At 40.0% G+C, this 26350-nt stretch overlaps 1 protein-coding gene across 4 annotated transcripts; it reads right to left on the bottom strand.

The window, feature by feature from the left end:
* Positions 1-80: 80 nt before the first annotated feature.
* Positions 81-26291, bottom strand: tnpo1 (transportin 1). Of its 4 annotated transcripts, XR_004895065.1 has the most exons (26): positions 26132-26291; positions 25856-25981; positions 24167-24242; positions 23436-23585; positions 22938-23044; positions 16658-16791; positions 15549-15630; positions 14517-14639; positions 13339-13457; positions 12931-12991; positions 11873-12044; positions 11524-11676; positions 11194-11419; positions 10153-10324; positions 9652-9738; positions 9403-9510; positions 8576-8734; positions 7703-7790; positions 7518-7616; positions 7283-7378; positions 5390-5465; positions 4288-4387; positions 4118-4192; positions 3439-3578; positions 2120-3293; positions 81-2052 (listed from the first exon to the last, which is right to left on the bottom strand). XR_004895065.1 is itself a non-coding variant. In XM_031317587.2 (25 exons), the coding sequence occupies exons 2-24, from the start codon at positions 25958-25960 to the stop codon at positions 3471-3473; spliced, it is 2676 nt and encodes an 891-aa protein (XP_031173447.1). In that variant the 5' UTR covers positions 25961-25981; positions 26132-26291; the 3' UTR covers positions 81-3293; positions 3439-3470. The 4 variants fall into 4 exon arrangements, 2 of the variants coding, with proteins under 2 accessions (XP_031173447.1, XP_031173448.1); XM_031317587.2 differs by having other exon boundaries at positions 81-3293; XM_031317588.2 differs by having other exon boundaries at positions 81-3293; positions 25856-25978; positions 26132-26252.
* Between the last annotated feature and the right edge of the window lie 59 nt (positions 26292-26350).

The raw sequence follows: 26350 nt of genomic DNA, 5'->3' as shown, positions 1-26350 counted from the left end.
CTTGCATGGTAATATTGTGCAGCTGCAGCAGGAAAAGTGCTCTACAAAATTAGAGAGCATACAAGACAAATGGCCATAAATAATGTAAACAATTTATTGGAACAATGTACAGATTCAAGCAATGGTAACCAGTCACATCCACTATATCATCTTACAAATTTTACAAAATTACTACAGTACAATATAGATTCTTTGCATGATCCAAAATATTTGGTGGCCCCAAAAGTATTATTATTATTTTTTTAATTCAGCAGCTTATTAAAAAAAAATTCAAATCATGTCTATCAAAATGACATTTTTACTTTTATTAGCAAAAAAGATGAAGGCAGATAGTCAATCAAGTTTGAAGGCTAAATGAGAATACAGGAGTTTTTAGACATTCCTTAATTTTGGTGGGTGCTTTATAAAATACAAATTTTCAGTAAAGCTTCATAGAAGGTCAAACTTATATTTGCAAATTATGTTTATAATATCTTTATGAGTTGTCAACCTATTTCTTTGCTTTTAAATTAGGTGTTACCTGTTTCTTTAGATGCAGTAAACTGTATATCTATTGCAAAACACCAACAAAACCTCAAAGTATTTGCTCTCAAGGCATTGTGTACACATTACACTAACTGTTTACCATAATCTGATAACAATCACTTTTGACAAAAAATACATTAAGTATGTGCAAGTTACCATTTTATTCTTCCCCCTGCCTTGCAACTGTAATCACATTTGACAGCTAGCAGTGTTGCACACATATTAACATTAATGTCAATTAACACCCAGTTACCCATTTTTAATATGAAGTTTTACTACTCTTAAGTTGTTGAGAGGAGATGCATGAAAGCGTACACATTGGGGAAATGATAACAAATAACACTGAACACAAACAACCTGAGGTTAACACATCGAAAACACGTATTCAAGTAGTGAAACACAACTACAATGTATAGCAGCAGTCAAGTCAGAAATACAGCACAGTAACGGTGGGGATTGTTTTGCATGTGTTTTGTAGACACACACAACACACAACACACACACACACACACACACACACACACACACACACACACACCCCATCAAGCCATGATTACTCAATTTGTTTTGCATGCCAAAGAGCTGGAATGTGACAGACAAAATCACTTCAAAACACAAAAACGATGTGGCACATACAAGTATTTGCCTCTGTATTCCATGATGCATTATATCCTGTATTTACTGTTTACCTCATTAATGTTAAATCTAAGGGATCAGTTATATATTTCGTATTGTGAAAGTTTATCTAAGACACTTTCACAAACTAATAACCCCATTGCGTCGAGAAATGCATTAGGTAAATACATTTTAGCAGCAACACTGAATTTATGATCTGTTAACACTAAGGTCATACTCTGAAGGGTTTGGCTACATCATTATACATCATATTTCAAGCACTTACAATTTAAATGTTAAGTGCATGTTATGTGCATCGCAAAGGGTTAAAATACTGCAGTTATTACTCTGGCCAGCAGAGGAACAATGACTGGCAGGGTATTAAAAAAAACAACTTCAAAAAAATCTTCTTATCTCTCCAACCCATCATGGAATACATTAAGGCTATCTGTAACTTAAACACGTACACATTTTATAAAATATAACAGCGCAAAACAACCAGAGACAATAACATTGTTGTAGTTTCACAGTATTTAAAAACTATACATCCAGCTATGGGGTAAAAGTTTAGGGAGAACACTCCAGCAAGATTTATGTGAAGTTATAAAAGTCCCAGTGTTGCAATACATAAATGGTTACGATGTACTTTTTAACCTTTAATTGAAGCTCCCCTCCCTCCCGTAATCCCCTTCCCACTATATGTTGGGCTGTGAGGGGCCACCAACATGCAAGAGATGAAAGTACCCCACAAAACACAACCACCCAAAACATTATACAGTCATCCTCAAGATCATGCTTTTAGCACAAGAAGCCAAACAACCAAGAAGAAAACTTCAGTACATTGACAAATTAACATATTTAACATTCATTCGATGGACTGCATGGTTCTGACCGCCAGAGTCACAAAAATCACTAAGACGGGATTTGTGTCATTGTGTTGTCTCCTACGACTTTCTCCTTCATTTCTCCTTCATGAGACTCAGACAATATAAAGGATTGTAAGCATCTAAAGCTCGCTGATGAACGTCCACGTCACATTCACGCCACAAGACCAAACCGAGAGATTCACTCCGACGTTAACACCACAGCCAAGATTTTAAACATTTCCGGAATTTGGTGTGTAAACCCAGTCATGCTACGTTACAGCTGTTTGCCGTAATTCTCTGGTAGAGGAACCAAAAAAAAAAAAAAAAAAAAAAAGTACTGTAAATAGATAAATTACAAGGTCAAGGAAGAACCTTATCACAGGGCAATGACAGCTGTCAAACGCAACACACACCACTAATGTTCCACAGCTTTTCACAATGATACAAGCATGCTACCTATTCCCAGAAAGGCTGCTCTTAAAAGAAAATCTTGTGCTCTCCAGTGACATAATAAACAGAGTTTGCCCAGATAAAGAATAGAAACACTGAAAAAAATGTGATAACTATATAGGTGATAACTTATTCTTGGTGATATGCAGCATTATAAAACTGTATTCTCCAGAGTCGGATCCACTATAATGCTTTCTTAGCATCAGCTGCTATTCCTTAGATTTAAACTATCCTTGTATTTAGAGAAAATACCTCTTGAAGAACCTTTAACTTAACTCAATTAATTAAAAAAAAATAATAATAAAAAAAAAAACTCCACTGGTAGAATTCCGTCGTTCTGAAAACTACCACATGCCTTTTACCTGGTTGACATGACAATAAATGCGTATCTGCACTGAAGACCATTTTCTGCACCTTTCAATGTGCATACTCTTCCTCTAACCAAAATGAAAGAGCAAATGCTTCACAGAGTTTTGCAAAAAAAAATTCAGTTTCGCTTACATTTCTTTTCAGTCGTTCAGGTAACAGAAAATATGATGTTTGGGGAATAAATGCCAAGAAAAAAAGGTGATAGATTTCATTATTTCTGATTGAGATGTGATAACGTGAATTTTCCTCCCATGATAAGGTTGTTCTAGCAGTCCCTTCCCCCCCTTTGCCCGTGCAATGGGGGCACTGAGCACTGCAGCTACCACCTCCCTCCCACCCCGTCCTTCAGGTCAGGGAGGGGTCCGCACCCCTTCCCTCCCCTCAGCAGGCAGACCCTTCCCCCCAGTAAAGGGTAACATGTTCCCTGGGTAAAAGAGGTTCCCAATATTGTCTCCCATAGTACATGACCTGTGTGGAGAAAGGAGGCCTCATTAGAATACAACACAATCCTACAGCAACATTTCTTTTGTATTGAAAAAAAAATACTGAAAACACAATGTTTTTCAATTTTTTTTTCTACGATAGCAAATGATATCAGAGGAAGGAAACTGACCCCAGTGATGAGGCACACTGCTGCGGAAACAGTTACACCCCGTAAAATGTCGCCAGCCGTTCCTTCAGTGGCATGGGGAACTGATCTGAGAAGCGCCTCCAGTTGTCCTCTCCCACCTGGTTCTTAAACCCGTGGAGGATCTGAAATCAAACACCAGGAGAAGTTCACACCAAGTCGTAATGGAGCGCTGCCTTTTTCAAAATAGATCTTGTGCATGACAGAGTTATTGCCAGTGTCAAGTGTAGACACCATGCCATTCCTTCCTTTGGTCACTGGGGGGCAGAGATTCAAGAGTCAAGATTTTTATTTGCCAATTTGGGCATACACCAAACAGTCCAGGCACATAGAAATTACAAGATGAATAAATTAAAATAAGACAAAAAAACTTAGATACTGTACAAAAGACTGCAAAAAATATAATAACGTATGAATACTGTAACTGGAGGATACAACTATAGGGGGATATTGCATTTGTCACGAGAATAAATATTGCACAGTAGTTCACAGTAGAGTGAAGTGGTGAGGATTATTGCACAGGGAGTGACTGAGTGAGCGAGTGATCATAAATGCATCGGTGAATCTTTTGTTTTGGCAGAAATTGTACTCAATTAGATCAGTAATTTGAATTGATTGATTGAATTGCGTTGGGAAAACAAATCTGAGCCTTTTCAGCTTTTACCTTGTAGAACATGTCTCTGAGGTCGTCCTTTGGATTTACCCAGGAGGCCACTGCGTCACAGAAGAATATAAAATCCTGTTCCAGAGAAGAGAGGTGAGGCAACATTTCAACTTGCGGAGCAAACTGACAACACAATGACCACGCTTAACCATCATGCTGCTGGACCTCACCTGCACTACGCCTCCCGGGTTCACACTGATCATAGTGCAAATTCCTCTGAACGCAGAGTCTTTCTCCTCATTGTCTCTTATATTTCGTAGAGAGGTGCACCTGACAACAGGGACGACCAAATTTAACATCAGAAATATCAACAACAACAACAACAAAAACTATTTTAGAAACTTGTATAAATCTACTAACAACTGCCACTATGAATGACTACTGCAAATACCTATATGAATTCACTAACATTCTTATTTGTGAGAAATCAACAAATATAGCCTATTTCTATCCTTAATACAAATGTAATGTTTAGGTGTTTTCTTATCATCATTAAGACTTGTGGTCCTTATCAGCAGAAACATATTAGACTCTATGTATACATCCATGGGAGGAGACAATTGTGTCTATAATGATCTGAGAGATAACCACAACAAGTCAAGCATGCACACAAAACAGATTCAAATTAAATTTTATTTTTTTTTTTTTACTTTTAACAAAACTACATTGAGTTCATATAACTTCACTTTTGTCTATGAGCAGTGTGTTCAGCAAAACCCCATCTATAGCACCTTGAAAATAACATTACGTTTTAAAAAAGATTGACTAGAGAAGGTTTGGGGTCTTTTCTTTTTTTGGGACAGGCACATGCAGCTGGGTGACTACTATATGAGAAAGGGATTTAGGAAATGCAATTTTGCAGCAAAGACTGCATCCTTTCTCTGTTGTTGAACCAGCAGGCATGTGACAAATCTGATCCCATGCATCTTTTAGGTTAGCGAACAGTTAACAATGACAAAAAAACAACTAGAAATTAAACAAATTAATGTATAATACATGAAAGTGCTACTAAGGCAAAAAAATAAATAAATAAAAAAATAACGAATCACAAGTAGGACCTAAAAGAGGACAGGGTTAGTCACATGGTTGGCAATGATTACAAACTGATAAGAAGAAAAAAATAAATAGAAAAAACAACTGAAAAGACTTCTTTTGAGAAGGAAAGTGAGGAGTGAGGAGAGGAGAGCAAACAGGGCAGTACAGGAGACAGACGAGAAGATAGGAAGAAAGCAGAGAGAAGATGAATTAAATAAAAGATTGTATAATACACACCAGGGTCTTATAAACTGCTGTAGCATGGGTGCCACCTCTTGAGGACAAACGTAACCAAGACGACCAATTGTTATTGCTAAGGTAACGCAATCACGGTTACACACCACCAAACGCCAACCAAGACATGAGCAATGAGGAGGGGAGGAGAAAAATAAAGAAAAAACAAACAACTCAGAGACATAAATCAACAGAATCTGTGTATGATAATAAACAGAAGATTTCACTAGTGTTGATCATTACTGCCCCTTCAATCACGGGGAGGAATGTAAAATATGACACTCTAAAAAAAACATACAACACGTTTAAGGGAGAACACATTGACAACTTTGACAGGACATTCATAGAAAAAGGCAAACAATGGCATCTGCTTTCACAAATCATAAGGATCGAAAAGCTATTCAGAGCTATTGATAATGAAACTAATTCAAATCCATTGATTGATTCCAAATGTAGGTCTCAATGTGTAAGACACAGGCTTGCTAAGGTGTAGCATGTGTATGTGACTGGCCTAAACAAGAGCAGTTCACTTGGGCTTTCAGAGATTTCTCCCTTAAACTCACAAATGTTAATTTTTCATAACAAACAGAAAAGTTATTATTATTTTTTTGCTCTTTTGAAAAGAAATGACAGATTACTCCAAGCCAACTACATGGAGGGAGACTAGTATCCAGCACAGCAGGTTCTTATGAGGCAGAGAGGAGGGAGGACCTAAGTTTAAGAGACACAAAACTATGCAACATTCTCATTAACAAACAGGCATTTATGAACAGTCCAATGACACATGCAGAAAGCAGATGGTATGCTCATTAGAATAAAGTTCAGTGCAGGATAAGCTGATCAGAGACAAAGTGAAAAGTGCCACCATGCACTCTGCGACAATTTACTGCCACAGCCACCGTTGACGGACTGTGGTGTTACGTGGCTGTCTTATTTAAATTGAGTTCATTTAGTCAATGAAGTCATTTTGTATCCGTTGGTTCACTGTCGTGTTTTCAATTCACACGTTGAAAACATGCAACAAATTGTGAAAAAAGTTCAAACGTGAATAAACTGTTATGAAAACTCAAACTGGCGTGACACGTCTATGATTATCATGTATCCTGCATCAAACATTGGCCATTCTTAACAACATTTAACATCTATTGGCAGATATGCATCCACATTTAAAGAACAGTAAATAAAAGCAACAAATAAACTGACAGCAAACAAACAGGAACACATCTACAGAGTCCCTAGATTTTCTTTAATTTAGGTAGGTTACACTTCACCCTGGAATGCACCTTTTGGTTGAGATGGTCTCTTTGACTCATCAAATCATAGTTTGCATTATTATTCAATTGGTAAAAACAAGAGCACGGTGTAACCTTCTGTTTTTAAAATGCTCTAGGCTAGGTGCCCTACATTTAGTCAGTTTAGGTGTTCTCTCAATCATTTATGAGTAGTTATTGTTTAAGTGTTCCGAAAATGTCAGTCTAACAGTTAACTGTGTGAGGCTGTTGTTGTTCTGCTTCAGTATTCTACTTCACCTGATGATGCACAGTCAGTCCACATTAGTTAATTCCCAGACTGGGCACTTACATGGCTCGCTCGATCCAAGAGTCTCAACAATTTCACACCAGGGCTTGCCCACGGTATCGTTTTCTTTTATCTCCACGTACAGGCCACACTGCCAGGTTACAAATCATTAGCTGAAATAGTTTACATACTTTGGTGAAACCAGCCAAACCTGTAAGGCCCATGGCTTGGGAAGGGTTTTTAGGGTAGAGCTTAAAGGGCAGGACAGGCACCCTAGGTGAATGTGGTGAATCCTGGCTGAATGGACCTGAGTGTATGAGCACCTCCCTGTGTGTGGTTGACCTGGCTGGCTGGCTCAGCACTGCCACCGAGTGGTACCTGTGTTCTCCAGTAGAGTCTTTGGGGTATTGGGCCTGTTAATGATCTCCACCAGCTGGTGCAGCACCATGGCAATGTATGGCTGCATTTCAGACCCTAAGGGTGTAGGAACAGTAAGAAAGCATGGAAAGAAATCTGTTGACTGTTTACTCTGGTAACTCAGTATTTTTCATAACAAAATATGCGGTGCGAATTGTGACATGTAGTGGCATTTTGTTGAAATCGAGGCACTCACCCATTTGTATAGCTATCTCTCCAATTGCCCATGTTGCATTGTTGCACACTGATATTAGTTCTGGGTTTAAATTAGTACCCAGTATGGGCATAAAATCAGCTGGAAGAAGGAAAGTGAGCCAATTTAGCAACACACCAACAACTTATGGCCAAACAGTGTCTCAGAGTGAACTGCACAGAACATACCGATGCATGGTTTGACGTGTTGGAAACAAGCCTTGGTTAAATCCCCAAGCAGAGCAAAAGAACTCTGACGCACTTCTGGCATTTTGTCCTGAACAGTTGAAAAGAACAACAAAGTTGAACAATGCGAGTGAGATTAACAGATTATCAGATAAGCGGCATGCTATTCACTTTCTTTACCTGCATCAGTGGTGGAAGAAGTATTCAGATCCTTTACTTAAGTAAAAGTACTAATACCACACTGTAAAAATACTCTGTCGGGTGGCCGGGTTAGCTCAGTTGGTAGAACAGGCGCACATATATAGCGGTGTATGCCTCGACGCAGAAGGTCCAGGGTTCGAGCCCGACCGGGACAATTTTCCTGCACGTCTTCCCCCTCTCTCTCCCCTTTCATATCTAGCTGTCCTTTCCACTAAAGGCATGAAATGCCCAAAAAAATCTTTAAAAAAAAAATACTCTGTTACAAGTAAAAGTCCTGCATTGAAAATGTTACATAAGTAAAAATAATGTAAGTATCATCAGGAAAATGTACTTTACGTATTAAAAGCAAAAGTACTCAAAACAGTTCTGTGTTTAATCGGCTAATCATTTCAGCTGTACTTGCTTTAATAATATAATAAAAATGTATATTGTTAGTTTCATTTATAATAAACATTGTATTTTATAAACTGCATGTGTTTTATGTGCAAAAATCTTAATTTGTAAAGTAATTTAAACTGCCAGATTAATGTAGTGGAGCAAAAAGTACAATATTTATCCCTGAAATGTAGCAGAGTAGAAAGTAGAAAGTGGCATGAAAAGAAAAGACTCAAGTACAAAATTTGTACTTAAGTACAGTACTTGAGTTGATGTACTTAGTTACATTGCACCACTGACCTGCATGCACTGGTACATGAGGGTGAGGATATTGCTACGAGCAACCAGCTCCTCAATGGTGCCTCCCAAACCCTCAGCCAGTCCACTGAGAAGATCCAAAGCCACGATCATGAAGTCTTTGTCGGGGGCCTCATACTGGTCTGGCTGTGACTGATAAAGCTGGACAGTAGAAACGAGGACAAGAGTGGAATTTAATTAACATGAATAACTACTGGATAATCCAATTACAATGACTTATAAAACCTTAGTTATTAAGTTGAGTTCTCTAGGTATGAAGTCAGCTAAACAATGAGCTGAAAGATCATTTCAAAGCTCCGTAGAGCTATTAGAGTCAGTGATAGTTATCTGTGGCTTTGTCACTACGAGCAAATCCTTTCATCTAACAATATTGATTTGATTCATTGTTAATACAAACATACTGATTAACGCAGCTTTAAGTTTAGCCTGGCTGTACAGGAAGTAGGTGTAGTAGAGGTTCCAGCAGCTCAAATGTGCTCGTTTTCCAATCCAATCCAAAAAATAAATCAATAAAGCATATTTAAAAACAACAACAGTTGACCAAAGTGCTGTACAATCAGAGAGACCAAAAACTGAATAAGAACACAGTGAACACAAAAAGGCAACAGTTTAACAGAAAAATGATAATATAGAAAGGCAACTATTCTAGTGTGTTACAAGCCTGAGAATAAAAATATGTTTTAAGAGGGGATTTGAAAACAGGCAGTGTAGGGGCCAGCCTAATATGTAGATAAACAGAAAATAGTAAAAGTGTAGTGAGAGAGAGAGAGGTGTGTATGCGTACACAGTTGAGGGTCCTACACACTCACCATGGCTTGAGCGAGGGTCTTCTGCACCAGGTTGACACAGCGTTGGTACACAGGCTCGCAGTAGGGCAGGAAGCCACTCTGCAGGGCTGTGGCTACAGACGACAGACACTGAGGAAGGCAGGCAGGGGGGGTAGATACAGTCAGTTGCCTGTTCACACTCGGTTATCATCACAGAACTGAGACTGGCACAACGGACTCACTAGCAACTAAATGGTTTGGGCAGGCAGTAACTTTGCATCAGAGACTCACTTCTAATAACGGGAAGAGATCTTTGTCTTCATCTTTCAGCTGGTTCCATTTCTGGATCAGTGGAGGCATCAACATCTGGATGTACTCCTAACAAATAACAGATTAAATTAGTCTTTACACAAACACAGTATGCAACTAATGAGTGGGAAGGATAACGCATTCGCCCATACAATCAAACAAATCTAGGAAGCATGGGGGATTTGTTAATGCGCATGATGTCTGTGGTATGGTATTGTACAGTATCTGTTGTTTGTACATGCTGTCTATTTGTTTGTTTTTACTATGACTGCAGCATGGGTTAAGTGCCAAAGACAAATTTCCCACGATGTGGGACAATCAAGTTAATCTTGATCTTGATCTTTATCTACACTACAACATCTGAAAGTACACTACTAGCACTACAAAAGTGAAATGGGGAAGAAGGAGTTAAAAGTATGTGCTAAGCAAATATTCCCATGTAAATGTGAAGTGAAACCGAGTCCATTTTTCTGTTCCGCGTACCGGTTTATTGAGATGGTGCCCCACTGAGTCTGCAAGTGTTCCTATGGCGTCGTAAAGAATCAGCAGATTTTTGTGCTGGTACTTGCTGAAAGCGAACACCAGTGTGTCCAGGATGAACGCCAGGTAGGGAACCAGCTCCGTACACGCCTCCTCCTCCAAAGTGGCAAAGGCACTAAAAAGAGGAGAGAGAAGAAAACATCATACAGCAAGCAATGTGTGGCTATTACGTCGCAAAAACTTTAAGAAACCTGGATGCATTTCAACACCCGAAGGAAAAATGTCTGGGATACACCAGTCTCAATAAAGTGCACAGTTCCTAATAGGGGTGGGGGGGGAAAACGGAAACCGTATGTATTGTGATTTTTTTTTTTTGCAACGATTATAAAAATTGATTCTTATATTAGAAATAACTTTGTATTAAGTTTTTTGGGCATTTTTAGGTCTTTATTTGACAGAACAGATGAAGACATGAAAGGGGAGAGAAAGGGGGAATGACATGCAGCAAAGGGACGCAGGTCGGAGTCGAACAATGGCCCCCTGCGTCGAGGAGTAAACCTCTATATATGGGCGGCCGCTCTACCAACTGAGCAATATGGGCGCCCGATGTATTCATTTTTTTAACCAATGATTCACCTAACTATTTTCTGTTTATAGGATACTGTTGCCGGCGACTACATCGTATCTGTTTCCAGCTAAACAGAGCGAAAGCAGAAAAAGCTGGAAATCCATGTTATGTACTTCTTTACAAATGAAATAAATGTCAGACTGACTGACTGACTGACATGTGATGTGCATTCTATTGTCTCTAGAAGTGTATTATTCAACTTTTGTATTTGTTAAAGAAGAAAAAGAAAATCACAATACTTAATACTATTGAATCGCAATACTTCCAGAATCGCAATACATGAAAATCGCATTACAAATCAAATCGGCACCCATGTATCGTGAAAGAATCAAATCGGGACAAAAGCACATCGTCCCAGTCCTAGTTTAAAAATGGTGCTGTAAAATGACATGGCTTTATCAGGACGTCTTGCTCACCTGCAAGCAGCCTCTTGCACACGCTTGTTGCTATCCAGAATACGTTTGAGCAGCTCTGTCATTAGAGGCTTCAGGTAAGTATCCGGGGGCTGGCTGACAACCCAGTGGGCATAGCGGCTGAGTGTCCAGCAGGTGATGGAACGCACCAGGGCCTTCTTGTCAGACAAACACTGCACGAGATGGGGAATGAGCTCGGGCAGGTATGGGATCATGCCCTGCATGCAGCCTGGAGACAGGGTTAAGAACATTGTCATTTCTTCTGAGTACATATTGTGGGGAAGACCGTACTCCCTATGTTTTGTCCCCACTTCTTCCTCTTTCCCTTCTTACCTTCAGCAATAGCCCCCAGCACTAGGATACCAGACTCTTTAACTACCCACTCTGGATGGAAGAGCAGCTCTTTGAGTAGGGGCAGAATGTGCAGCAACAGATCGTCCCTGAACACGTTGGCCAACACGTCCAACGCTGCAGCTGAACACTTACCTAATGTTTGGTGAAAAGTAGTGAGACATACATACAGACATCGAAGTGTGCGGACAAACATCATACAGACATCACAAGGTACAGTAGACACAAAGAAAAGACAAGTGGTCAATACACTGTATGTTTCCCAGCTCTTAGTAAAGAGAGCGGGAGATGAACGTTGGAGGGAGATCTAGACAGCTCCATTTGAACTCACGCAGGTTCCAATCAGAGATAGTATCATCGTCATCATCCAGTTCATCATCGTCATCTTCGTCGTCCTCGATCCCGTCGCCCTCGTGCTGCTGGGCAACTGTGCGGGAGCGATGGAAGCGCGGCCTGATGTCTTGCTCGTTGTCAGGAATGGCCTCATCTTCCTCGATGTCCCCCTGATGCCGAATGTTCGGAGATGAAAGAAAAGTCATGTATACTGCTGCTACATATCTCTAATAAATCGGGACATCTCTGTATGTACTGTATGTGTGTGTGTGTCTGTCTTTGAAATATCTCATGAACCGTTCATCCAATCTACTTCACACTTGGTTTCCTGGATACCCGATGAATTTGGGGTTAGGAATTTGGAGTAGTTTGGACCGCGTTGGATATTGGATATTAATAAACTGTGAATTAAACTAAACAACCGAACAATAAAGGTTGAGGAAAAAAACTTTGAAAAAAGCGCTGCCATAACGCTGGCTCTTCCGTGTCTACCCTTCACAATAAAAGCCCAGCTTAAATTCACAGAGCATTTTGCTAAGAGGAAACTCAATAAAAAGGCATTTCTAGCCTTCACAGTATGTCTGTGTTTACTCCACATTTTAATTGTTAGTCAAATCTGAATCTACATCGTTTTCTGTCAGGTCCATGTAGTACAATGTTTTCCTCTGAATTAGAAGTACACAGTAGGTCAGTAGTAGGCTATACAGTGTGGTTGCATATTAGGTGCTTTGGGGTCCTTCTGTAAGTCATTTTGGGGTAAAATGGTGCTGGAGAAAGCTACAAGCAGCAATACCACAGGCCAAGCAATTGGGCCGTTCCAAACAGGCACATTTTAAACGGGCACTGTATTAGTTATTCTTTAACAAACAAAAATTGAAATTGCCATTAAAGCCATACCAACATCTACAGATGTTTGTGCTAAAATGTATACAACTCGCATGTATTTGTACACCGCACAGTCACCCAAACCACTTAATTGAACTGCATGTCATCCTGAGTCATGGGGCAATTCATCCTCCTACCTACAGGTACAACTATTAGGCTATATAAACTGACCTTGAGCAGGATGATGTCAATCTCAGAGTACTTCATCCCGTTGACAAGCACTGGAGTGAGCCTGGAGCAGAAGCCAAAGGAAAAAAATGATGAGAACAAAGGGCAAGGATAGGTCGGAGCCCACAAGCAATCACTCCCATGTGATTCCTGCTGTGGGCGCAGTTTAATGTGACACTGTGTGTGACAGATGTTACAGCTGAGGTCAACAGTCAGGGTTCTTAATCAGCCATCTTGAGGTGAGGAAGAGGAATATCACCCTAGTACAAGGTCTTCACTGATTTACTGGTCAAGGTTTCTATATATAAATCAACAGCTCTCAATATTACCACTGGAGTGTCAGTCTGTGTATTGTATGTACATTTGTGTGTGTGTGTGTGTGTGTGTGTGTGTGTGTGTCATTATTCTTACTGGGAGAGGTGTCCACAGAGCACTTCCTTACACACAGGCTGCTCCGCCAGAGTAAGCCAGAACTCACAGGCTTCCAAGGCTACATTTTCATCTTGGTCCTGAGTCCTCTGTAGCATGTACTGAGGAGAAATAATAGGGAACTTCAGTCTTACATACTTTATATTTACAAAAAGTAATATTTCATTTAAAAATAATGAAGAAAAAAAAAAAAAAGCCAATGCAACTACATCTGCAGGCGAACACAAGCACATCTGTCCACGGGGCGTCATCGGGAGCGTATCAATAAAGAATGAGAGTGGTGATATTCTATCTTTGTTAATGTCAACACATCCCATGAAAAGACAAGTATTTATGCCACCCTAGTGTTTATGGGATGGAGTCAAATTAAACTACAGTGTCTATGTTTATCATAAGGAACATCCAGTGCAACGGTGTGGCTCACTAGGTTTGTTTCCAATAGTTTCTGAACAACGATGGAGGTCTATGGCACACAGTAATAAGCTAGACAGACAACACTTGTTGGTAGGATCAATTCATTATTGTTTTTTTATGTTTTATGGGAAAATAATAAAATATTCAAATATAGTAAATAAATATAGAAAATCACCAGACCTATTCTAGAAATACATATATCTGTTATTCAAGTATTTAACTAAGCTATCTTCTTCCTCTCTCACTTTCTCAGTCTTTGTCTATGAGCCCCTAGTCTATATCCGCCGCGTTCCACTTCCGGGATTGCTCCGTTGCCGCCGGATTTCACTCTTTTCGGACGGATGTCCGTTACCTTCCACTTTCTTTGTGTTGGCATTCTAACCTCCGGTGGATTTATGAGGACTATGGTTAACTGCTCCTCAGATCTCTGCAGGGTAAATCCAGACAGCTAGCTAGACTATCTGTCCAATCTGAGTTTTCTGTTGTACGGATAAAACAACTTTTGAACGTACACGTTCCACCAAAACAAATTCCTTCCCGAGGCTGTTTTGCAGCGGCAGCGCGGCCCTGTCCGGGCTTAGCACGGCCAAAGACGATTGTGATTGGTTTAAAGAAATTCCAATAAACCAGAGCACGTTTTTCTCCCATCCCGGAATGGTGCGTGGACTAGCCAGACCCTCCTCCGCAGCGCTGTGGTCTGGTCAGGTCTGGCAATGGGGGACTAATAACCCCCCAAACTCACTCACCTCTATGATGTTGTGCATGTGTGGCAGGAGACGGTCAAGGCGAACTTCCAGCAGCATGACTAGAGCTCTGCACACATTCTTCCTCACTTCTGGTTCCTCATCCGTTGCCAGTGCAAACAAGTTCTACAGAGGATAGGAAGACACCAGCGTCAATGTCTTCTTTGCACAAACAACAACGTTTTTGTGAAACAACGACAACTACTACAAACGATAATAATAATAATTGTATAGCATGTAAAATAAAAAGTGCGGCCCAGAACAAATATGACAGGGGTGGGACAAAGTCAATACAGTATTATATCACATGACGTTTTCTTGTGACATAATTACAATGGTACCAATCTTGGGCCAACATTTAATTGAGTGTATTTTGCTATGTTTTGTAGCAATGTAAAATATATCCAAGTTTCCATATGGCATTACAGCAGACATGTTATCTCTGTAACTGTTCTGCTATTTGGTACGTCAGCCTCTTGCCCCTTTACTACTGCTTGACATTTTAAGGACGGTACATGTTGCTATTTAAAGCGCCAAGACGCTAGATATTTTGTTACAATGTTATATACAAATGTTACCCTCTGCATCATATTGGGCTAGCATTTTATTTAAAGTTAATGATCTTTATCTCTCCTCCCAAAGCTCTAAATATAAATAGCAATAAAATCAATAAATTAAGAATTGTAAAACCAATTTAAAAGGCCAGAAAAAGGACTAAATCAAATTAAAAGTAAAGCCCAACCATGACTTGAACCTGTTCACATGGGCTTTAAAAAAGAAAAAAATGAATTTAAAGAAGGGATTTAAAACAAAGGCTGGACAAAGCAACAATCAGAGTTGAAAAGCACAGACAGACTCTTAGTGCAGTAGATAGCATTTAGTGAAGTGAGAGATAGTGACCTGAGGGAGGGAGGAAGTCTCACTGAGGCTAGACCGTCTGTCTTCTAGACAATATACGTGTGTGTTCATTGTTGTGTCTGAACACACAAAGGCACACAAAGACAAAGTGTAAAGATGCATTCCAGTCAGACTTGCCTCAATGAAAGGGTCGATGTGCAGCATGAGAGCCTGAGTCCTGCTGATGATGAACTGATTAACGCACGCAATGGCATGAGACCTGCAACACAATAACAACCACTTAAGAACCACACAAACATGTTTTCCTCACATGTCGCACACTATGAATGCAGCCCGTCTTCTTCTCTGCTCCTAACGCCACCTCCAAATATGAAGAAGTAGTTTCTTCTGTCTACAGGCCTGTTGCATTACGACACACTGAGGCTTTACAATTATATAGACCTTTAGTCCGTCTTGTAAATATACAGTACGTGTGGTGAAATGTATTTGCTTCATAAAACATAGTAGATGATTGATGATTTATAGGTTTAGATATCTACCAGATAGAAATGCTCTGATTATTAAGAAAGGGGGAAAATATAAATGATGGCCTATTTTTCCACTTAAGATTTGAAATAGTCATAATTATATGCAACAAAGTCAGAAAAATCTGTACAATAAACTGATGACCATGTGTCGTCAATACGTAAGTATAACGGAATTCATGAACACTTTAATTGCAATGCCATAGACCCTCCAAACCAATGATGTCACAGTTGCAGATTTAGTTGGAGAGAAACATGTTCGATGTAGACATGATTGAAATGAAACCATATAGTCCAGGGATGTTAAACATACGGCCCGTGGGCCAGAACCGGCCCGCCAAAGGGTCCAATCAGGCCCACTGGATGACTTTGCAAAGTGTGAAAATTGCAGAGAAGTGATTCATTCCAATTCTAAATTTACCACTTTAATCCCAGAGAACATCAGAGTTATTTTTCCGTAAATTTACGACTTCAATATTAGAAAGTTTTTTCTCGGAATATTATCCCTCTCTCCCGGGTCCGTAACTTTATTATTTCTTCCTACAATGGCCTTCGAACGCTGTCGTAGCAGAAGCAACTTGCGTTTGCCAACATCAAGCTGACAAGAAACTGTGGCAGATGAAGTTTCTGATCTTTGTGAGTGGTTTACTGGTCTGGCCCACTTGAGATCAAATTAGGAGTATGTGGCCCATGAACTAAAATGAGTTTGACACCCTTATTATAGTCAATGCAAATGGAAAGCTTAGGAAGAAAACTTGATACCTAATCTTAGGACTGCTGTGCTTAAAAAACTGCAAGAACTTGGGGATCATGATGTTCAGAGGACGATCCAGTATGTCACTGTCCAGGATCTCAGCAGAGTCCTCACAGATCTTCTGCAGGGCTCCAAAAGCTCCCTGGGGGATAAAACAAAAAGGGAAAAAAACAACAGAGAATGTTATGAAAAGTCCAATAAGACACCCAACCTCGAGGCAAGTTACAGTGCAGCTGGAGACAAGGGTCTGTGGAGCTGGAATGGACTTAGGTTTCTGTTTACCTTCTTTTGTTTTTTTGACATCACATTTTTGTAATACATTCTCAACATATTGTTAATATATGTTTGTATTTTATTGGCTCTGCACTGAACAAATGTTATATCAAATGTGTTTACATATAGGAGGATCTTCTTCCAGTGTTTTGCACAGTGCGAGTGCTCAAAAATGTGTTCAACCTTGTCATCCATAATCTTCAATAGGATTCATTCCCTTCTGCTCTAATAACCTTCAAACTGTTGGCAAGCAGTCACACTCACACACACACACACACACACACACACACAGACACAGACACACACACACACACACACACACCTCTCTTTCGCATCTCTTTCTTTATGCTAGCTGCTTGACTGATGGTTAGTGCATGTTTACAATATGCTACAGACTTCAGTGTCTCTCACAAAAATGCAGCCTGAGAAGCAGACACAAGAAACAGCACAGCGCTGACACTGACGGTGTCTGAAATGTGTTTCCATGGAAACCATCCCCATGTCAGCATTCCTTTCAGATGACAGATACAGAAGTCTAAAAAATGTGGAGGAGCCAAAGGAATGAAAGGAGATGAGGAGGATATGGGGATACGATGTCAAAGACAAAAGTGTAACCAAGGTGAACACAGTCATTTTACTAATTAGTATACAGATGACTGAATTTCACCTTGCAGGGTAGTGTAAAATAAATAGGACTGCTTCTTTTTTTTGGATGACATCAAAGATATTATACATGCTACATTGAAACAGACAAAAGCAAGATTGGATGTGTGTGAGACTTGCTGGAGTGGAGGCGTTGAAAATGAAAGTACCAGATTTAGACATGATACAAGATTTAATGTTCTCATGGAAACGAATGATGCCAGATCGTTGTTGAAAAACATATGTTGTGTAAATTGAGCTGAAATGATTAATCCTATTGATAGAAAAATGAATCAGCAATTATTTCAATAGTTGATTAAGTCGTTTGTCAAGCAAAAATGCCAAAAAAAAAGGTTACCTTGTTCCAGCTACTAAAATGTTAACACTTGCTGCTTTTCTCTATTTTATATCACTGCATACTGAATATGTTGTACTGTTGGTCAAACAAAATATAATACCTCAAGAAGTCGCACTGCTTCCTGGGAATAGAACAGCATTTTCACTATTTTCTGACATTTCATAGACGCATCGAAAAACATAATCATCAGATAATGAAGCTTCTTTAAATTTTCCAGTCTAAAAGCAGAATGCTATAGGTATGCCTTGTTTTGTCAAATTAATAAGGGATTCATGCATCAGATATGAGCTCAGAAAGCACTTTAAATACTGAAATGTAGCTCCATTATAACTCATCCCATGTGAAAATGTGTGGAACCGGACACAAGACCGCTCCCACTGACATCTAACCGTAATGCAGGTGTTTTGTGTGTCAACAGAGAAGGGCAAAGAAATAGGGTGTGGCCTTCAAGCATTCCAGTGACGCTGAAACATCGAAAATGTAATCCTCCCTTCAAGTGCTGCTACGGGAGGCATTAAACGCGAGAATGTAAGGCGTGCAGATGAAAGCGAGCCAGGGAAAAGAGAGCTATGCAATTAGTCAAATAAATGGCTCCTTCTCTTCCTGCTCTGGACATATAAAGAATGTCCCGGTACAAACGAGCACTGAAGGGACAAAGCATTTTCATATATGGTCGCTTCCTCCCCCTCAACCTGATCCTCACAACCGTCTTCCAACTGCCATTAATCACAACAGTAAAACTGCTGTCAGGCCTAAACCTATATAAAGCCTTCCACCAACATTACACTCGGCACCCAACACACCTGCTCCTGTCTTTTTATAGAGCATGTAGAGAGGGGTGCAGTGTGCTGGCCCAGGGGGCTCTTCCTACAACTGCTGCTCTGAAACCACAGAAAAAGACAAGACCTATGGTACACTGCAACTGTTGATGTTACCAAGGCGATGAGCTGGTGTTGATTTTCTTTTCCATATTATAGAAACTAGTGCAGTGACCGTGCAAAATCTGTGTGTGTTTTTAGTAATGGTTGGTTTGGTGTGTTTGAGTGCTCATTGTTACAATTACACAGCAAAAGTTCATTTTTATTCAAAGTCAAAGGCACATTTTTGTGGGTCTGAGGTGTATTTCACATATTAGCTGCCAAAGCTCTGCTGCTTTCTTCGACCCTCTCTGTGGCTGGTCCTGCGCTGTGCTCACTCAGTGTGCAGGGTGAGGGGCCAGAGGCCAGAGCAGCAAAAGCCAATGTGTGCTTCTTTTACCGATATATATTTAAAGATATATTTTGCATTTCTAATCCAAACAACGTCAAACTGCACTGGCACTGCATTTACTCGTGCCTGTAGCAAAACACCTGTCAAGTTTGAAATCCATCGGACTAACGATTTGAGAGATATGCGCATAACAGACGCACAGACAGAAAGACAGATATTATAGATAGATGCATGTACTTGGTTTACTGCATATAAAACATATTTAACACTATTTTATAAAGAAGACAATGAAATACCCCAACTCAAGATACAACACAACAATCAAAGTAAACAGCTACACGCCCCAATTAGATCATGTATCCATCTCTATCCTTGCAACATCAGCAGACATCAGCTCAGTGCGGGACTGTACTGACTGCACTCTTGAAGAGGATAATTCAGTAACAGAGTGATCCTGTGCATACATATACAGTAAATACACAACACAGAGGACGTTAAGACTGATCAAATGGCCCAGGGCCAACGCGTATCCATCCACACGTTTCTCGTTGCTTAGATTACCACGTGCACACTGCTCTGAAACCGTACACTGGCAGCCACCATACATATTCCCAAAATAGATATCAAAGTGCGGGTGGCAGTTATAGTGTGGATTATTTAGGGGTCTCTATAGCAACATTCAACACCTTAAAAAATTAGTTTGGAACGCCATCGATATTTGCTGTCTCTGGTACTTTTACGAGGTCTGCTGTAGAGTCGACAGCATTTATTCTGGTTTTTGCACATCTGCATCTACATCTGCAGACATACATTTGAACTTTTCTGAAATATCTTTAAGCAAGAAACACAAACCATTCATTATTTTTCAACAATTTACAATTGGCATAAAGTGTAGTAAACTCTCAATGTAATGCATTACATTTATTCACTTTGCTTTTGTCCAAAGCAAAGTACAAATGAGGTACAATATAAGCCACAGTACATCAAGGAGAATAAGTGCTGCAACACTCAGTTCCATGTTCCATCTGACACAAAGGCCACAAGGCTGCAGGTGCAGTGTAGTGAAACACATATGAAAGAGCTTTTCTTGTTAAAAACAAATATTAATAATAATATATGACCTTAAGTGATATGATAGGGGTTCCATATATTCTAAGTATTGCCCAATTCCTACATCATAAAACAAATGACCTGGTGTGGCAATATGTGATATATATATTGCCCCTTTAAATCTAAAACCTCACATCTTGTAATAGTTCAAATCTATTTAAGTATCATTACTGCCATTAACATTACAGGAAACATTCACTACATCCATAACCCCAGTATATAGACAGTATCTGCCAGACTGTTAAAGTATTTATAACACTTACAGTAAAAGAAACGAAAAGATCAATGGCAGTGCAAAATACCTTTGCTTCCCTACCACGATGATACTGGACGTAAACATGCTGAACAACAAACTTTATAATGAATAGTTAAAAACACTGACAGCTTTTAAATATATATTCTGCACCTGTTATTACAAGATAATAAAGACATCCAGAACCAACTTGACCGTCTTCAACATCAGACGCTAAGAAGCTTTCCAGCCTCCAAGCTGCTTTTCAAAATCATAGTGAGCCTTATGAGGAGTTGCTACACTTGGTCGCCGTTCAGTGTTAAGCCTTGTACACACATACACTTCAAGATCCTCTGCAGTAAATAGCTGACCTAAATCTCGGCTTCTGATTGAGCTTCTGATTGAGGCCGGCTGTGGTGCTACAAGGAGAGCCATTTTTCGGTCACACCTCTTCCTTAATTGTCAGATAGTACAGTCAAATGTATGGACATTCAGCAAGAATGTAAGGGGCGGTGAGTAATCCTGCCGGGATACATTTCAAATGCCCTTCGACACAGCTGCATTTCCATAGACAGTTTAACACACAGCCTAATGTGTGCGTGTTCTCCTGTGTAATAAATCACCTTCCCTATAATGGCTGATGTCAGAGGCACACGCAGCTAGCGGCATATTAACGACCAGGGAGTTTATGCGAGTATGGGTGCCGCACATTCACACAGATCCTACATCCGCTACAAGCTACTGTATTGCAATCTCAGTGGTCGTTGCGATGGAGCATTTATCCACCATTTCAAAGTAGTAACTGTAGAAGCACTGATGTGATCAAGAACACAGCACATAAAGCACTTCTACTTAATGCAATCAAGAACTGATAATAAGTATCATGCTGCAAAGCAATCAGAGGAGTCAGAGGTTCAATACACAGGATAATGACGGACTTAAGAGAAAAAATACAACTTGCCGTATAAGACAAAACAACACTGTTGTTTTAGCTGATATGCACGTTATAAAAGCTATTCTAGGGGATGATGTGCGTCAAGTCAGAAAATGGGGTCATTATCGTTTTAAGGATAGAAAAAAAATGAATGATTCCATGTTGAATAATCTGCGGGTGTGGCTGCCTCTCCAGCTGTGAGACTGCCTTTAGCTCATCTAGCCAGCAGGATGCTATCCAGATGCTGCTTTATAGCTGAGCCAGCTCTCTTCCCTTTCCACGATAAATTAATAAACGAATAAACAGACAGGCAGCGCTGTGTGCCCAGACGTGCCTACTTATAGCACAAGTGTGCTGTAAAACAAGATCACAAATGTGCATACACTCTCAGTCTTATCTCTCACACACACTCACACAACAAAAGAAGAACCAAGTAATATTGGAGAAACCAAATTTAACGCCAATAATACAACAATTACATTACCATCAAATCAAAGTGTAATCTCTAAAATATACTCCCATGTAGATACTGGTTTTGCCAGACCCACTGTATTTCATGCTTGGGATTTAGGCCTACAGATTAAACTGGTGGGAGGGGGGGGTCCATCATAGTATGTCAAACATGTTTAAATTTAGGAATTGAAATGTGGACAAATCCTGACAGTTCCCTGTAGAGTGAGAAATGGAATAAATGTGGCAGCATTCAGTCTTCAATTTTGTTGAGTTTTCAATGTTTGATGGTAACTTTGTTTTGTTTATTCAGATGTCATCTACCATCTCTGATTTATGCAAAACAAGATAGACATGCACAAATACGTTCTCTCATTTTCACTGTGCTTTTATGACAGAAATGTAGATTTTTACATGTTGCCGCATTTATCAAATCCAGTGATTTCTTGATTATATATCCTCCTGCTTTGCATGTAAACTTGTAGTAAGATTGTTAAGGTGTTCCATGCCATAGTAGCCTGGTTGACACCAGACCCTTCTCAGTTGTAACTGAGAGTGGGTCAGGGGAAGGTTCATTCACAGCCCATTTCCAAAGGGGCGTCACCAACGGACGCCGCTCAAATGCCTCTGGGCGCAATTGGATACTCCTTCAACCAATCAGACCAACGATCCGGGTGACGTAGCAGCGACAGCGGCATCAACGGGTTGCTGCGCTTTAGTGGCCGTCATGTTGAATGTAAACAAAAAGCTGCTTGCCGTCGCTGCGCTATCGTCATCGTGTAAAGCCCGCCTCAACGGTTGTGATTGGTGCCTCGATTTGGAAAAATTGGAAATAGGCTTGAATGGGCTCTTGGCCAGACTGACTTGCAGAGCAAATCTCAAATTTGCCAGAAGTTCGTCAGGGTTCTCCCAGGCTAATGCCATAGACCAGTACTAATGTCTATATGGGGACATCTTTTTTGTCATCATTAGTACAGTTTAATGTCTAAAAGATGCGCCCACATACTATAGGCCCCAACTGATAAGCAGGAAATCCCACAATCACAAGATCCCACCTACAACTCCCACGTTTATCCTCACCTCACATGTGTTGTAGTCCTCGGAATCCAACAGCAGGCAGAGTTTAGGCAGAAGCTCCGGCCAGTTTTGTAGCTCTCCCTTGGAGGCGATGGTGGTGATGAGGATACCTGTTACGGGAAAGATTAACTATTAAACTGACAAAACTACTAAGAATGCACAGACACTGCTTTTTTAGTGATTAAAACCAATACAAGGAAATACAAACAACCCAGAATGATAAGCTGGTGCAGTCCGACCATACTCCAGGCGCTGACACGGCACTGTGGAGCTGTAGGTATGGCTATGCAAGACTACCATCATTGATGTACTCAGTTGGAGGTTCAAAGTGACAGTATGTGCTGTGTGCAGATTTTAAAAAGAGAACTACACGTGGGAAAAAATAATGCGAGATAAATCCCTTTTGTAGAAATGAACACGCAAGTTATGATGTGTGATCATTTCATGTAGCATCTCTAAAGTAAGCCATCACATTCAGTAGACCCAGAGGATGTAACTTACCCACAGTGGCCCGGATGAGGGGCGAAGAGTCTCCGATGTTTTGGAGGCACTCGCTCTTGATGAAATCAGACACGCCATTAGGGAAGTTCTGATAGTGGGCTTTTACATTGTTTTTCAGTATCAGCCCACTTAGGGACCGTGTTGGTTCATCTTGGAAAGGGAGGGGGGGGGGGGAAGAGAAACATTTTTGTTGATCACAAGATCTTATTGCCTTCATTCAAACCAGCAAGAAGCAGAACATAAACATAGTCTTGCTTTAACTGGGAAAACTAGATACTGAAATGATGTGCGGGAACAAGAACTATTAGTATGAAATACTTATTATTCAAACAATGTATTTAAATGTATTTTCCTTGTAAATTGGTAACTAATATCTGGACTTATTATTCTCCTCAGTTCTAATTAATTGTGGCTTGAAGTAATAGCATCCTAAAATGTCTTAACACCACTTAACATTTCGGTCATCTACTGTGCAGACAGCCAAGCCAAGAGTTGAGTGGTGCCAGGAATTAGGTTTAAAATTAGAGTGACCCATATTCCGAGTGCCACATCATCTGTGGCAAAGATGCCATCGGGTCACTAGAGTCATGGCCAAACAGACCTGTCACTGAGTAGTTACATAAAAATGACAAGTCTGACGTTCACACTGTCCAGTACCATCAGATGATCTAGGAACACAGCACAGATACGGACAAATGACACACTGAAACGGACAAGACAAGAGAACTTACCTTCTGATTTTAACTTTGTCAAAACAAATATCAAATAGTTGTTAAAGTCTGGATACTGGTTCAGCTGCTCAAGTCTCTGGGAAAAGTGGTTGAGGAAGACATGGTGCTAACTGTACGTATGGCATGTGAAAAAGGTTGTTAGCACATCATCATCGCAGCGTGTTATATGGTAGTAATGGCAAAAACAGATTATTTCATCTAAAGATATGTAGAAAGAGCAAAAGGTCATATGGTGGTGTAATGCAACGTGTATATGTATGTATGTGTCAGGGAAGTGGGTGTATGGTTGTAGGGGGGGGGGGTCATAAATATGTCAGTTGATGTGATGTAATATTGTACGTACCCAGACAGACGGTGTATTTAGGCTATAACAGCGTCTCATCTATGAGTTAATGATGCAGTGACTAAGATAAGCAAATCATTTAAGATCAGCGTGCAACCAGACTAGACATAAGGGCCAGCAGCATGGAGCAATGGACAATGATTGTTACAACTCTGTTATTGTTGAAAATTATATAACACATTTGCATTTGACAGCAGTGTAGATTTATAATGCACTTTAAATGTTACACAGTTATAATTACTTAGCCACACATCTTCCAGAGAGCTTTCATGCCTGGTTATACCAATCCCACTATATTTTATGTCTAGGTCTAATGCTTGCTGATTAGGTAGGTGCGTGTGTGTGTGTGTGTGTGTGTGTGTGTGTGTGTGTGTGTGTGTGTGTGTGTGTTTTACCTGCTACAATGATGAATGAAACAGTTCTATGTGGGATGAAATGGAGCAGATGTGACATTGAAAACTTAAATAAATGTAGCATTATCCAGGTTTTTTTTGTGTGTTTAATGCTAATCAAGGTAGTTGTGTGAGAGGATTTACTTTATTCAGATTTCAATTGTAGCTAACATCTCTTTTTCATTGTCCTGTCACAAGAGAAATGTACATTTTTGGATGCTTGTGCATGCATCAAAACCTGTAATTCCATGCTTATACAGCATGTTTTTCACACATAAGCTTTGTGTATACATTTTAGTGTAACACCCCGACATTACTTTTAGAGACTGATGTTTTGTTAATCGTGTAAGATCATTTATGCTAATGAGCAGACATTAATTGGATGTATGGTGACACCTTTCTATCATAATTTCTGACATTTCAGTGTACAATTATACTCACGTGTAAAATGAATAACCTGTTTAGCTTTACGTTTGCCCAATGCTGTTAGAAGATTAGGTAATGGATGATATAACGTTACAGGAGTGTTGCATGAAGCAGTTGACTTCTTTTCTCTGCTGGAGCATAATGCAAAGTGAGGGGTGTACATGGAGGCGATTAACTGCTGGATCAAGCCTACATGCGACGCTTGCTTGTAGAGTAGCGAACCGTTATATTAACCCAGCATAATTCACCGATCTCTAATGTTATAAATGGCCAGCCATGAGTAATTCAGCACGGCACGGCTTGGCCTGCTTTGCGAGTAGCATGTTGAGCTTTAATATCAGAGACAAAAAGCATCAACACCTGCGTACCTGCTTTCTTATAACGGTAACCACCCAGGCTAGTGTTAACGTTAGCTATCGCTAGCCTGTTGAGTCTGAGTCTGACATTTATTAAGCACTAACAACTAACAAAACATGTGTTACAATCATAGAGGTTGTTATAATCCATGTCTGGCTTAAGAAAGGATACTTGCTGGACGGATCTCTGTGTGGACGTATCTGGCGACTGAGACTCTTTCAGCAGCTGTAAAATTTGTTGAAGTCCTTGCTCGTCTGGCTTCCACTCACACTCCATCTTGCTCTAACGTTACTGCTGCTGCGGATAAAGAAATAACATTGGCTGACACAGAGGATTTGTTATAAAAACGACTCACTAACGCGTAACGTTAAACCTAATAGACGAAAATACGTTATCGCTACATTATCTATGCACATAAAATCATTTTAGATACAGAAATGCTTTTACCTGTATTGTCTTAGCCGACGTTCTCGAGCGAAGATGACTTTCTGGTGAAATGTGACCGTCTGTCTGGGTTTTCAGACATGGGCCTGTTACAGCAGGCACATCCGTTAAAAAAACCTGTGATGTGGAAGGCCAGGCAGGTCAAAAATACGTTATTTCTAACACGTTAACAGACAACGCACAAACAACGTGTTGTCTATGTGTTGTTAATGTGTTATTAAT

The sequence above is a fragment of the Sander lucioperca genome, chromosome 14 (assembly GCF_008315115.2).
Source record: "Sander lucioperca isolate FBNREF2018 chromosome 14, SLUC_FBN_1.2, whole genome shotgun sequence".
NCBI lineage: Eukaryota > Metazoa > Chordata > Actinopteri > Perciformes > Percidae > Sander > Sander lucioperca.
Note: the sequence above shows the minus strand (reverse complement) of the source record. Positions and strands in the feature narration are given on the sequence as shown.

Coding starts and splice junctions, on each gene's coding strand:
- tnpo1 (XM_031317587.2), bottom strand. CDS start 25,960: ATGGAGTGTGAGTGGAAGCCAGACGAGCAAGGACTTCAACAAATTTTA. Junction 13,458..14,516: donor ACATGCACAACATCATAGAG/GTGAGTGAGTTT, acceptor ATTTCTCCTCAG/TACATGCTACAGAGGACTCA. Junction 11,677..11,872: donor TATCTCTGATTGGAACCTGC/GTGAGTTCAAAT, acceptor ACCAAACATTAG/GTAAGTGTTCAGCTGCAGCG.